The sequence below is a fragment of the Malus domestica genome, chromosome 15, assembly GCF_042453785.1.
Source record: "Malus domestica chromosome 15, GDT2T_hap1".
NCBI classification, from domain to species: domain Eukaryota; kingdom Viridiplantae; phylum Streptophyta; class Magnoliopsida; order Rosales; family Rosaceae; genus Malus; species Malus domestica.
Window position 1 is genome coordinate 13,555,173 of NC_091675.1, and position 13,670 is coordinate 13,568,842.

Genomic DNA, 13,670 nt, shown 5'->3' on the forward strand with positions numbered 1-13,670 from the left:
TCTGCTTATTTAAAATGAGATAAGTCGTGAATTCAAAAATTATTTTGAATGACATAAATTATGAATGGAAATGACCTTAGTTGTTCAGATATAAAATAAATAATGTTTTTGTAAATTTCATACATAGTTGTTCAGGTATGACACGTGAATGACATCCATGCCTTGTGTACCCTAATTGAAATGAGATACTCCAATTTTTTGTTTTTCATGTATTGGATTAAGAACTGTAATGCGTGTTTATGAAATAATTGATATCATGTAAGTAAAGAATAATGCTAGGAAAATCAAAATTTTAAATCAAATTTGTAAGCTAAATGTTGCGTCACCAATAAAAAACAAGTATATTAATTGACTCTTAGTTAATAATTTAATCATGTACAACTACATCATTTGATTTGCAAATTTAACTCCTCTAGCATTACTAGTTAATAAATGCAAACAAAGTCATAAATCTAAAAAACTTGAATATTTATATTTTAATAAACACAAAAAATAATTCCAATAATATTCCAAACGAGTGGTGTACCCCAAAAGAATAAAATATAATTGGCTGTCCTTAGTTTTGGAGTGTTGGTCGACATAAAAAAAAGTTGGGAGTGTTAGCAAACAAAACCCTACTCTTCTCACACCCGCAAAGAAAACAGAGAGACAACAAATGCAGAAGTAGAAAGTGTTTTTCTCCTCTTCCCCCAAAAATATCAAATTTTAAATCCACCCCAACTCTTTTTTCTGCTCAAAGATTTGATCTTTATATAGTTTCAAGCTTTTGGATTAATGGGTGGAAGAAGATTGCAGGGTACTGGAAATACAAACGACGATGTAGTATTCTCTTGTTCTTCCGGGATTAGAATCCGATGCAGTCCTCTAAATAATACTTCGCAGTCCGGTGGACTATTTGCCAGCGTTCAAGTTGCAAGAGGATTTGGTATCACACCGAGTCCTCAGAACTCCATAGACCAAACCACAAAGCTTCTAAGCTCCACGTGCATGACATACATGTCGACGCCGGGTTTCGGGTTTTGGATTGGCAGGGTTGATGAGTTGGTGGAGGCAGATGCATTGCTGGAGGTTGCAGAAGCAGAAGAGCTGTTGAAGATTCAGAAAATTAATGGTAATGGTGGTGGTTTGAGATTGAAAATAAAGGTTGGAAATGCATCGCTGAGGCGGCTGCTGAGCGGAGCAGTGGCGGGAGCAGTGTCGCGGACGGCGGTTGCTCCGTTGGAGACGATACGGACGCATTTGATGGTGGAGGGCAGTGGCCACTCCAGTGCTTCTCAAGTGTTTCATTCTATCATGGAAGCTGATGGATGGCAGGGCTTGTTTAGGGGTACTTTGGTCAATGTCATCAGGGTTGCTCCATGCAAGGCTATTGAGGTATGATCGCCAAGAATTGATACTGGTGAATTGTACGTGTAAATTTTGATACTCAACACGAAGAATTTATCTTCGTCGTGAAATTCTTTATGCAGAATGTTTGTTAATGTTTGTTCATTGATAACATCTTGATGGGTTTTAAAAAATTATCCGACAGGAGGGACCTGCAGGGCTATACAGAGGACTCACCCCGAGTTTAATTGGCGTAATTCCATACGCTGCCGCCAACTATTTTGCTTATGATGCCCTCTCAAAAGCTTACAAGAAAGCTTTCAAAAAGGAGGAAATCGGAAACATAACGACTCTCTTGATCGGATCAGCAGCTGCTGCAATTTCTAGCAGCGCAACTTTCCCGCTTGAGGTGGCTCGGAAGAGAATGCAGGTTGGGGCTCTCAGTGGGAGGCAGTACAAGCACATACATGACGCTCTTTCAAGCATACATGCGAGTGAAGGAATCGGTGGCCTGTACAAAGGGTTAGGGCCGAGCTACATGAAATTGGTCCCAGCTGCTGGGATTTCCTTCATGTGCTATGAAGCATGCAAGCGAATACTGACTGAGAACGAGGAAGAAATCTAATACGCGAGCTTAAGGACTCTGAATTTGCAATTTTGGATCATCCATCAAAAAGTAGCTAGGTGGTTTCTTTTTAGTCCATAAACTGAACCATATATATACAGGGTTTGGCTGGACAATCATCAAACTGAAAGTAATCTTCATCATGCTCTCAAACTCGTTTCTTGGGGGTCAAGAAAAGTTCAAGTTGTCTTCAGGGGAGGAAAATCAGTTCGATTGCTAGTTGTACATGGTGTGGACTACCAAGGGCACCTTGCTGACAAATACAAAACCGGTGGTTGGCTTGCCGTGGTCACACTTACAAATTTATAAGAAACATGATCTTACTATGTACAATCTGAGTAGATGCGCCTTGGGGTTTTAACAGATTTTTCAAAAGGACGAGATACCAAGTTCGAATCTCCAATCTCCATTGACCAAAATTGAACCAACTCTTTGTGTGATGAGACCTGTGCTTGATCCAACTCTTCCAACAGCGAGAAATATGTAGTTTAACAGAAAATCTGCAGCATGCCTCTGCAGAAGACGGTAATTATAAACACAAACAAATTAATGAATGCTTAGTAAATGGTTATCGCTAGCCACAAGATTTTGATTGATTATCGAACCTAAAAGAGAACAATCATACAATATGCAGCTAGAATAAACCAACACACCAAGCATAACATCTAATCACACGAAAGAGCATTAACGTTTAATTGGTGCACCTGTATTTCATCTGGAAATGTAGCACTGAAAAGCAACGTTTGTCTTGCACCAGAGCGAGGCATGTCCATTTGTTCAACAATCCTCCTTATCTTAGGCTCAAAACCCATGTCCAACATCCTATCAGCCTCATCTAATGCCAAATATTTGACATTTCTCAGCGAAACTCGCGACCTCTCAATCATGTCCACTAAGCGCCCAGGAGTTGCAACAAGAATATCACAGCCTCTCTCCAGCATACGCAACTGCAGAGTCAAGGATTACCAATAAACACAACACAAAAAACGATACCATAAGTCTTCCGAATCAACATATCTAAATACATTACAGCAAAACAGAGCAGTACACTCGTAAAAACACAAAAAGAGAAACGACAATGACAAAACACCCTCACTACGCTACACTGTACTAATCTTAAACACAAAATGTTTATACGATTCACGATATTTCTTTCATCAAGTGCACGGAAGCCCGAATGGAGTAAGCTAGCTTTACATCAGTAGCCAAGAAATGAATAAACACACCATACTTCTTGCAATGATAACAAATTGACACAAACTTGAAATCGACACAGACCTGCTGAGAAATTGGAGCTCCACCATAACCAACAACAATCTTCACCCCACTCTGATAACCAAACTTCTTAGCTTCCTCATGAATCTGCCCAAAAAATTAAAAAACCAACCCAAAAAAAAGCAAACGCCAAACAAAATTAAGCTAAAATCACAAACCCATTAGCACATGAACTTCAAATATGGCCACAATGTGGCAAATATTAACATACCTGACCAGCCAGCTCTCTCGTCGGAGACAAAATGAGGGCGGTAGGGCACACAGCACGATCCCCGGCGCAAGCCGGCGACCACTCGACGCCATTCTTTAAGACCCCCATTGATGATGGGGAAGCAAAACGCAGCCGTCTTGCCGGACCCGGTCTGAGCACCGGCCATCAAGTCGCGGCCAGCCATGGCTATCGGAATAGCGTGGCGCTGAATCGGCGTGGGCTTCACGTACTTGCACCGCTTGATGTTTTCGTTCAAACACTCGCCCAAATCGATCTCGAGAAACGTGTCCACCGGCGGCGGAATGTCCTCGCCGCTCGCCTCCGGTGGGATGTCTTCGTAGGCTTCGAAATTGATACCGCCATTGCCACCGCCTTTTTCCTCAGTGACTTTGAGCTGATCAAATTTCTCAGAGACATTAACAAACGGGTTTGGGGGCGGTTGTGCCCAAAAGTGACCGCGACCTCGTCCTCGTCCTCCGCCGCCGCGACCCCGACCGTTCCGGTCGGCTTGCTTTCCGGGACCGCCAGTGTAGCTTTGCCTAAAGCCGTACTGGATGGACTCGATTGGGGGCGCGTAACCGTAACCATACGAGCCCACGCCAGTGTTTCGGAGGTGCGGAGGTACGTAGCAGTTAAAGGGCTGGCGAGTCGGGTTCCGGTTTGACTCGGTGGAGGAATCGGACCAAGGCATTGTCATCTGTGATGGTTTTTTACTGTAAAACAAATTCTCAGATTAAGGTTTCGGGTAAGGCCGGAGGTTTGGTTCGAATATCGAAAATGGTGTAGGTATTTTAGAGAGAGAAAGCACGATGGAGACGATGAGAGAAAAGGCTGCAGTGACAGTGTGTAGTAAAATCACTCTCTTTCTCTCTCCTGTTTCTCTCTCTCTCTCTCAAATACCTACACCATTTTCGCACGATGGCGCGATGGAGAGATGGATGGTTTTTCGCACGTTCATTTAATGCGCGCGTGCTCTGATCCCGCGAATTTTTGTTCGCCGATTTTTATTCTTTTTTTCTCAACGGCCTGGTTTCGTGTGACGTGGAGGCCTTTTTAGGATCCTTTTTAATTGGGTATTCCGTATTCAAAGAGGGACTTGGATTCTCTGCCCTCCCATTTCGTTGTCCTTTTTGTGCCCTCCTATTTAGTGTGGTCACGGTTAATCCATGCTAACATTTTATATTGTTTTTTATAAAAATAATAAGACAAAAAAAAATAGTAATATAAAATATTGACGTGGCTTAACCGTGACCACACAAACAGGAGGGCACGGGGAGGGTACCGAATTGGGAGGGCAGAGAATCCAAGTCCTTCAGAGAGGATGCTCCCCGAATCATCTTTGCGGATATTTCGGAGATTATCCAGTTATATTTGTTTATTTTATATCATATGGTTAATTTTTGTCAAATATTATTTATAAAAAAATATTTAATAATTTATGATCGTATGATGTATAATGAATTAATGTTAGTTGAGGATTCGGCAAGGATCCTCTCTCTTTCATATCGGAGAGAGATTTTTCAATGTGATTGACACATTAGATGGTACACCACATATTACTATACAAATGATAAAATATATGTGTGTTTGGGCCCAAAATAATAGTTTGGGCCGAGGGTAGGAACATTCTCGGCCCGAGAGGCCGTGCGGCAAAAGGGCCATGGATCGTTCAGCTCGTGGGCTTCCAAGCCTAGGTCAGTTTGATCAGAACGCAAGTCGAGTCCTAGTACAATAGGGAGTCTCGACGGGATCAGTAATTCAGAAAGCGAATCCGGCTCAGTTAAGGACTAGATTCATAGTCCTAGTGAAGGTAGGACTGGTCGATGTGGTGTTGATCCGGAGAGGAAGACCCAGTCCGAGTAGGATTTTAACTCGGATTCAGGATCCAGTGCTATAAATAGGGGAAGCTGTGCGTCAGAAAAGCCCCCTGGAAATCAATACAAAATTGCCCTGCGCAAATTCTCACAACTTGTGATTTTTCTTTTTCTTTTTCGCTGACACATCTTCCGTTGGCATCAACAGCACTGTGGAAGCAACCGGTGATATCTTAAGTCGGCATAGATAGCTCTGTCACCGCAGAATCAGTCGGTCTCGCAGTATCTTCCGTTGGCATCAACAGCACTACGGCGAGAACGATTGATTACCTATCCAAGTCTCGGTCGAGAAGGATTTCTGAATCCTTATTGGTCGAGGTCATCTCATCAGCCTTCTCGGCGAAGTGAGGTGTTACAAGTTATTACATTCGGCACGTTGAAAGCCGAATTTGATATTGAACTTCGTAAAAATAGTAGCCTTGTTTTCAGGTTCGAGAGCCCAAAAGGCCGAGACGTGTTCCTTCCTCGGCCGCAATCGCAAGACGCAGAAGTCAGCCGCGCACCCAACGCAACATCAAAAAATTTACTCCTCGGCCGAGCTCGGCCGACGAGTTGGCACGCCCCGCAATCATCGAAGGACGTAGTTAGCTTATAGATTACTCGGCCTGCGCGCCACGTAAGCTTTGTAGTTTCTAGGGTCAACATTTTGGCACGTCTGGTGGGACCCAGTGCTAGACTACGAAGTTTATGCCAATTGAAACACGATCGGTAAAAAAGAAAACAGCTATGGGAAAGTCGACAGCCGATTTGCCGAATCAGAACATAGGACAAAGTGTGCCGCAGGCGCAGAATCCCCTTAGCGCTGTGACACCTGAGTCCACGAGCGCGACTCGCCGAGAGAGAGAAGTTAATCTCGGCGGTCAACTACGCGGTCTAGAAATCCCTAACAGAAACACCTGCGTTCTCAATGAAGGGATAGTAGAAGAGTGCGATGAGGATGGTGGTGAAGGATCTGATCCGCCAACAAGGTCGTTTCTTCGAAAGCGACTAGACGAGCAGTCTCGGTCAGTCGAGCAGACGTTTAGTCGAGGCATTGACAAGCTGCATGACGTGATACTCAGTTCCAATGAGCGACAAACCAGATTGCTCGAAATGCTGGTTAGTAAAGTCAGTGACAGCAGGCCTTTCGATCTTCTACAGAACTTACCACCAGGAAACAATCCGTTACCAATTGTACCGGCCGAGCCTATTCCTGCTTGGCTCAAACAAATTGACTTGGAAAAAGGAGGAGGGTCGAATAGTAGGTCAGACGGAACCGACCAGAGGGTCGAAGCAACACCTGTTGACATGACCGAAGTTCAGCGGATGATCGACTCGGCCATGAAGAAAGGGCCGAAGTTTCCTAAGTTTATCCATCCGTACCCGGCCTACGTGGAAACGTTCGGATACCCGAAGGGTTTCAAGATCCCAGATTTTAGCCTTTTTGCCGGTGAATCGTCTCTGTCTTCGTTGGAGCACATGGCTCGTTTCACCGCGCAATGCGGGGATGTTAATAGTGATTTCCATAAGTTACGGTTGTTCAACTTCTCATTGACCGGTTCAGCATTCGCCTGGTATATCAATCTCCCTCCTAATTCCGTCCAAAACTGGGAGGGGTTGGTCGAGAAATTCCACGAGCAGTTTTATCGGCCAGGGATGGAGATGTCAGTTTCCTCATTAGCAAGGATGGCTCAAGCATCTGATGAGTCACCAATGGATTATCTTACCAGGTTCAAATCAGCCAGGAATTGGTGCCGAGTGCCTTTACCCGAAGTCAAATTTGTCAGGCTTGCTTTGAACGGCCTCGACGTCGAATACAAAAAGAAATTCTTGGGGGCAAACTTTCGGGATATGTACGAATTAGCCCAGCATGTCGAGCAGTATGATTACTTGCTCCGCGAGGAAAAGATTTCGAAGGTTCCAACTCGGGGGACGATTTACAAGAATCCTACTGTCAATTATGCATCAACCGAGGATGAATGCGTTAGTGTGGATGCAGCTGAGATAGTGATAGATAAGCCATACGTCTGCAAGGCATTGACTCAAGTTGACTCTAGGGAAGTCAAAAGCCGTTCGGCCACTGAGGGAACGTTGAAACCGTCAAAAGTCTATACTTTTGATATTACAAAGGCTGACGCAATTTTTGACCAACTGTTATCAGCAAGAATCATCAAGCTTCGGCCTGGTCACAACATTCCCAAGGCCGAAGAGCTTAAAGGAAAGGTATATTGTAAATACCACAATTCAAGCAAACATACGACAAACAATTGTGTCGTGTTTCGAGACAACGTCCAAAGCTGGATTGATAATGGCAAACTAAAATTTCCAGAGAAGAAGATGAGTGTTGATACTGACCCGTTCCCCACGGCAACAGTAAATATGGTTGATGCATGCCTACCTAAAGACAAATGGAAAGGGAAGGCCGAAGATGTTGCGACGCAACGCTTTCGGAATCAGAATTCTCGGCCACGTTTCATGGCCGATTTTCGTTCAAACAAACCACCTACAGCTTTAACGGGACCCGCTATTGTCAAACCTATGGTAGATTATACCACCGATGAAGACAGTGGGACAACGGTTTTGTGCAGCAAATGCAGAGCCAAGGTCGGTAGTGAGCCAGAGGAGAAGCCCTCTTCGCTTATAACGGAACGACCTACGGCCGCAACCCAGCAGAAGGTTGCCGAAGTAGGCCAACATCAAGGGGTTTTTGATAGGCTCGGTCCTAAAGTACGAATGAAAGAGACACCCCCGGTCAGGCGGCGCCTCGATTTTGATGCTTCATTCTATGACGATGATTACTATAAACGTAATTCTAGTAGTTCAGAATCATCGCGGAGCCAAAAAACCTTCAAAGCTCCTGAGCCTAGAGATCAACGTTGGTATACATATCATTCTTCGAAAGGCGTCTACACCGCGTTGTCCAAATCTCAGAAACGCCGGCATCAAAGGATAGATTGCATGGCCCGCCGACGGGCAGCCCAAGAAACTTCGGTCCCTAAATGGCGGCTAAAGGACACAATGGCTACTGATGATGAACGACCACCTCCAGCCATTATGACAGAGTTGGCTCAAGGGAGATGGCTGGTCGACCAAGATGTCGAAACCACGTTTGAAGAGGCCGATAAACGGATCAAACTTCTTCTTCGACCATGGGAGATGAAGGCGCGCCTTGAACATTTCAGGCAAGAGGCCGAAAGCAAATTAGCCCCGCCGGCTATACAAGGACCTTTGATCAAGATCCGACGGAATTTGCACCCCCCGTTCCTTGGGGAGGCTTTGGAGTACATGCGAGAATTCCATAAGAAACATTCGGCCAATGATCTGTATGGCTTGCCAAAGGCATGCCAGGACACCATTGATCTAGTCCTGACTTGTCCTGATGCCGAGCGAATCATCCAGAAAACCTCAGACCCAGGGCTGAAAGCAAGGTTCCAGCACATACGAGAAGCTCGTGTCCTTGGATTTGAAGTCGACCCATACACTGATATTGATGCAGCCGACCTTCCTTTCTCAATGGAGGACCTTCAGTATTTACGATATCACTTCGAAGTATTCTCGGCTGTTTCGCTCTTCGGCCTTACGACCGATGAAATAGCACGTGTTGCACGTCTGGACGCTTATCTCGACACTAGGGATGCCCGACTACACTACCAGGAGCAGGTCCTTACCCCGAGCACATTGTCGATCTCAACCTCACATGAGGTAGGTACGCAGAACCAACAAGAAGCAGCACCGCAGGATCAAACCATCGAAGAAGGAACAGAAGAGTCTCGTTGTCCAACCTTGACAGCAACAGAGTCCGCGGTTGCCGACCAGACTAGAGATGAAGCTAGTGAGGAGGGTCCTAACCCGATGGGCCCGTCAGTCCTGGATAACATGGAAATCAGTATGGTCCATGTGTTACCCGCTGATTTTCAGTCAAGCACGACCCAACCGAATTTCCTCGATGGTGACGTAGTCGTCGAAGAAGCCGGCCATGTTGATTTTGTATCTGTTGTTGAAGTTGAGTCAACGACAAAAGATGATAGTCTAAAGGCGGCTTTGGCCGAATTGTTTCCTCGTTCATCATCGGCCAAACTTCACCATTTAAAGCCTTTGTATGTGACGGCCCATATCGAGGGGTATCCAGTTTCTAAAGTTTTCGTCGACTGTGGAGCTACCATCAATATCATGCCTCTGAACATCATGAAGGCCTTACGTCGCTCGAATGATGAACTTATTCCGTCAGGGATCACAATGAGTAGTTTCGTCGGCGACAAATCCCAAACCAAAGGTGTACTTCCGTTAACTGTAAACATTGCTGGTCGCACTCACATGACCGCTTTTTTCGTGGTTGATTCCAAAACCGAGTATAATGCACTGCTCGGTCGAGACTGGATTCATCAAACCAGCTGTATTCCTTCATCATTGTATCAAGTGCTTGTATTTTGGGACGGCAACTCGGTCACTGTTCACCCTGCCGATAGCCAGCCCTTCGAAGCTAACATGATCCAAGCACGGTACTATGATGACCACGTCGGCTACATTACATTGCAAGGCTTCAATGAAGAAGGACGGCCGACTCAGATTTCGGTTCAGAAAGCTATCGAGGTTGGCGCCGAGACTGTCCAGCAGGATTCGGCGAGACTCGGATTAGCCAATTTCCTCCCCGAAGTTGATGTTTGACACCGATCGGGAAACACGTAGGGCCGCGGTTTCATCTACTATGGAACGACTGCTGGCCCATTGGTATACTATATCTAAACAACCAAATTCGGGCGTTAACCTCGTCGAGTTCCTTGCCGAATGAGATAATGGTCCTGTCTTGTCTCTTGATAAAATTCAAGCCGCCCCGGCCGAACTCGAAGATCATCGGCCCCAAGTTAAGGACCCCTTGGAAGAGATTAATGTTGGGACGAGTTTCGTGCCTTGCTTACGGAGTTCAAAGATTGTTTTGCTTGGAGCTATCATGAAATGCCCGGCTTAGAGCGTACTCTGGTCGAGCATGAATTACGTATTAAGCCCGGATGTAAACCTTTTCGTCAGCCACCTCGTCGATTCTCGACCGAAGTGCAACTCGGCATCAAGGACGAATTGGTTCGGCTTTTGAAAGCCGGGTTCATTCGGACAGCTCGATATGTTGAATGGTTGGCAAATATCGTGCCTGTTTTAAAGAAAAATGGTGCACTACGCATCTGTATCGATTTCAGAAATCTGAATCTGGCAACTCCCAAATATGAGTATTCAATGCCGATCTCAGACCTGTTAATCGATGCTGCGGCAAATCATGCAATCTTATCCTTTATGGATGGACACGCCGGGTACAACCAAATATTCATTGCCGAAGCCGATGTGCACAAAACTGCTTTCCGTTGCCCGGGGGCACTCGGCACTTACGAATAGGTTGTTATGCCATTCGGCCTCAAGAATGCCGGCGCCACATACCAACGGGCGATGAATACCATCTTCCATGATTTAATTGGAACCATCGTCGAAGTTTACATCGACGATGTTGTCATCAAATCTAAACGCAGACAGACACATCTGGACGATCTCCGACAGGCTTTCCTCCGCATGTGTCGGCACAACCTCAAGATGAATCCTGCCAAGTGTGCCTTCGGCGTATCGGCCGGGAATTTTCTTGGCTTCCTCGTGCATCACCGTGGGATTGAAGTCGATGAGAATAAGGCCCGCGCAATCATCAATGCCCCACCCCCAACGACGAAGAAACAACTCCAGTCCTTACTCGGACAGATCAATTTCCTCCGCCGATTTATTGCCAACTCAGCAGGTAAAATGAAAGCGTTCTCCACGCTTTTGAAACTCAAAGATTCAGATAAATTTGTGTGGAACGACGAGCATCAGGCGGCGTTTACGCAAATCAAAGTCTCCCTCACGAACCCACCTGTCCTGGTTCCTCATCGGCGCGGTAAGCCTCTTAAGCTCTATATCTCGGCGGCCGAAGAGTCCATCGGCTGCCTCCTTGCGCAAGATAACGACGCCGGACGAGAGCAGGCTATTTTTTATCTCAGCCGTAATCTCAGTCAACCGAAGATCAATTATCCAGCCGTCGAGAAGCTGTGCCTGGCCGTGTTTTTCGCCGCTTCCAAGCTTCGGCATTATATGCTCTCATCAGTTACCCAAGTCATTGCTCAGACCGACGTCATCAGCTACATGCTCACCCGACCAATCGTAAAGGGCCGCATTGGGAAATGGACCATGGCACTGTCCGAATTTAGCTTGCAGTACGTAGCCCAGAAAGCTGTCAAGGGCCAGGCACTGGCTGATTTCCTTGCTCAACATCCCTCCCCATACGGTTTTGGGGGCAACAACGTTGAAATCGGCATGGTTCAGACGCGCGACAACCACTGGACGATGTACTTTGACGGCTCCAGTACGTCATCTTCGGCGGGCGTGGGAATTGTCATTCAATCCCCGAACCACGATCGTTGGTTATTTTCGCTTAAGTTGGATTTCGAATGCACCAACAATCAGGCCGAATACGAATCCCTAATCGTCGGCCTTGGAATTCTTCATGACCTGCGGGCAACCCGCGCCCTCGTCCTCGGCGACTCCGAACTTGTGATTAACCAACTCAATGGTTCTTTTCGTTGCATGAGTTGTACCCTGACGCCTTACCACATGATCGCCAGCTATTTGGCTGAGTCCTTCGACGGTATTACATTTAAACATATTTCCCGGAGTCATAATACCGACGCAGACGAATTGGCTCAAATTACCTCCGGCGCACAACTCTTGGGGGGCAAGCTAGGCCGAGAAATACCCGTGTTGCGACAGCTATACCCGGCCTTGGTTAACCAACAAGTCCTCCAGCGCGACAACGTGATACGTACAAGAGTCATGTCCTTACCTTCGTTGTTAGATAGAGACGACCCTGTGGACGTTTGTGTCGTCGAGGCAGTACCAGATGATTGGAGAAAGCCCATTATGCAGTACCTCGACAATCTCAATGGTAAACATGATCGCAAGACGAGAGTTCACGCCACGAACTATGTCATGTATCAGAACGAGTTATACCGAAAAGGCGAAGATGGTTTGTTATTGTTATGCCTCGGCCCCCAAGAGAGTGCTCGGGCGATTACAGAAGTCCATGAAGGGATATGCGGAGCTCATCAATCCGGACGGAAAATGCGATGGCTACTTCGACGGCACAGCTATTTTTTGCCAAGGATACTAAAAGATTGTATCGAGTTTGCACGAGGATGTGTACAATGCCAAATCCACGGGCCTATACAAAGGGTCCCGGCCGAATCTTTGCATTCGGTCATAAAGCCATGGCCGTTTAGAGGATGGGCCATGGACGTAATTGGTAAAATCACGCCGTCTTCTGGAGCCGCTAAGCACGCATGGGTAATAGTCGCAACTGATTACTTTACTAAGTGGGTCGAAGCGAAATCATATGCCGAACTAACATCTAAAGAAGTTTACGATTTCGTGGAGGAACACATCGTGACCAGATTTGGCGTACCAGAAACGATCATAACTGACAATGGAACAATCTTCACAGCCGAGAGGTTTAAAGAGTATACGGCGAATTTGAAAATTCGGCTCGAACAGTCTACACCGTATTATCCACAGGCGAATGGGCAGGCCGAGGCAAGTAATCAAGTGTTGATCGGCATCCTCGAAAAAATGATAAAAGAAAGGCCTGACATGTGGCATTTGAAGTTGAACGAGGCATTATGGGCATATCGAACATCGCCCTGATCGGCGACTGCGACAATCCCGTACGCATTAACCTACGGACACGATGCAATGTTACCAGTCGAGTTAAGCGTAAATTCGTTGCGATTAATCGAACAAAGTAGTTTGTTTAGCGCCGAATATAATCAGTCCATGAGACAGGAACTCGAAGATTTGGAAGAAGCACGACTTGACGCTTATAACTTACTGGTGGCACAAAAACGGATTGCCGAGCGAGCCTATAATCAAAAGGTACGACAGAAAACATTCGGCGATGGTGAATTAGTGTGGCAAACGGTGTTACCAGTAGGACTAAAAGACCCTAGATTCGGCAAGTGGTCGCCAAATTGGGAAGGACCGTTCGTTGTGTATAAAGTATACGGAAAAAGGGCGTATCATCTTAAAGACCGGACCGGTTTGGTTCACAGATTGCCGATCAACGGGAAGTTTTTAAAAAAATACTACCCGGTCACGTGGGAAATGCGGGAATAGAAAATCAATTCATTAATATTGGTAAACATGTACAAGACGACTGAATTGATCGTTTTTACATCCAAGTGCCTTTAAGGCGAAGAGGGTAGGAGGATGCCAAGCAGGGCCTTCAACTCCAACCACCGCACCTCGGCCATGATAACTTCAGCTTGCCGATTCCTCTTGTCCAGCTTCAACCGCTCGACCAGTTTTGTGGTCGCCGCGT

The 13,670-nt window shown here is 46.1% G+C and overlaps 4 protein-coding genes across 4 annotated transcripts; 3 read left to right on the top strand and 1 right to left on the bottom strand.

Moving 5' to 3' along the window:
• Nucleotides 1-632: 632 nt before the first annotated feature.
• LOC103415770 (adenine nucleotide transporter BT1, chloroplastic/mitochondrial) lies at nt 633-1,500 on the top strand. Its single transcript, XM_017326913.3, has one exon. The coding sequence runs from the start codon at nt 775-777 to the stop codon at nt 1,378-1,380; it is 606 nt and encodes a 201-aa protein (XP_017182402.3). The 5' UTR covers nt 633-774; the 3' UTR covers nt 1,381-1,500.
• On the top strand, nt 1,451-2,084 carry LOC139191700 (adenine nucleotide transporter BT1, chloroplastic/mitochondrial-like; the record flags this gene model as incomplete). Its single annotated transcript, XM_070812697.1, is given in 1 exon segment — nt 1,451-2,084. A coding segment is annotated over 1 exon segment (501 nt), but the record flags the coding sequence as incomplete, so codon positions are not given.
• On the bottom strand, nt 2,077-4,270 carry LOC103415769 (DEAD-box ATP-dependent RNA helicase 52C-like). Its single transcript, XM_029095275.2, has 4 exons — nt 3,438-4,270; nt 3,230-3,313; nt 2,656-2,898; nt 2,077-2,464 (listed from the first exon to the last, which is right to left on the bottom strand). Exons 1-4 carry the CDS (start codon nt 3,543-3,545, stop codon nt 2,321-2,323), a joined length of 579 nt encoding a protein of 192 aa, XP_028951108.2. The 5' UTR covers nt 3,546-4,270; the 3' UTR covers nt 2,077-2,320.
• A 6,795-nt stretch (nt 4,271-11,065) lies between these two features.
• LOC139191701 (uncharacterized) lies at nt 11,066-13,465 on the top strand. Its single transcript, XM_070812698.1, has 2 exons — nt 11,066-12,813; nt 13,402-13,465. The coding sequence occupies exons 1-2, from the start codon at nt 11,066-11,068 to the stop codon at nt 13,463-13,465; spliced, it is 1,812 nt and encodes a 603-aa protein (XP_070668799.1).
• Nucleotides 13,466-13,670: the final 205 nt, after the last annotated feature.

Coding starts and splice junctions, on each gene's coding strand:
- LOC139191701 (XM_070812698.1), top strand. CDS start 11,066: ATGAAAGCGTTCTCCACGCTTTTGAAACTCAAAGATTCAGATAAATTT. Junction 12,814..13,401: donor ACAGCCGAGAGGTTTAAAGA/GTATACGGCGAA, acceptor TTTGGTTCACAG/ATTGCCGATCAACGGGAAGT.
- LOC103415770 (XM_017326913.3), top strand. CDS start 775: ATGGGTGGAAGAAGATTGCAGGGTACTGGAAATACAAACGACGATGTA.
- LOC103415769 (XM_029095275.2), bottom strand. CDS start 3,545: ATGGGGGTCTTAAAGAATGGCGTCGAGTGGTCGCCGGCTTGCGCCGGG. Junction 3,314..3,437: donor CGAGAGAGCTGGCTGGTCAG/GTATGTTAATAT, acceptor TTTTTTGGGCAG/ATTCATGAGGAAGCTAAGAA. Junction 2,899..3,229: donor GAGCTCCAATTTCTCAGCAG/GTCTGTGTCGAT, acceptor TTGACTCTGCAG/TTGCGTATGCTGGAGAGAGG.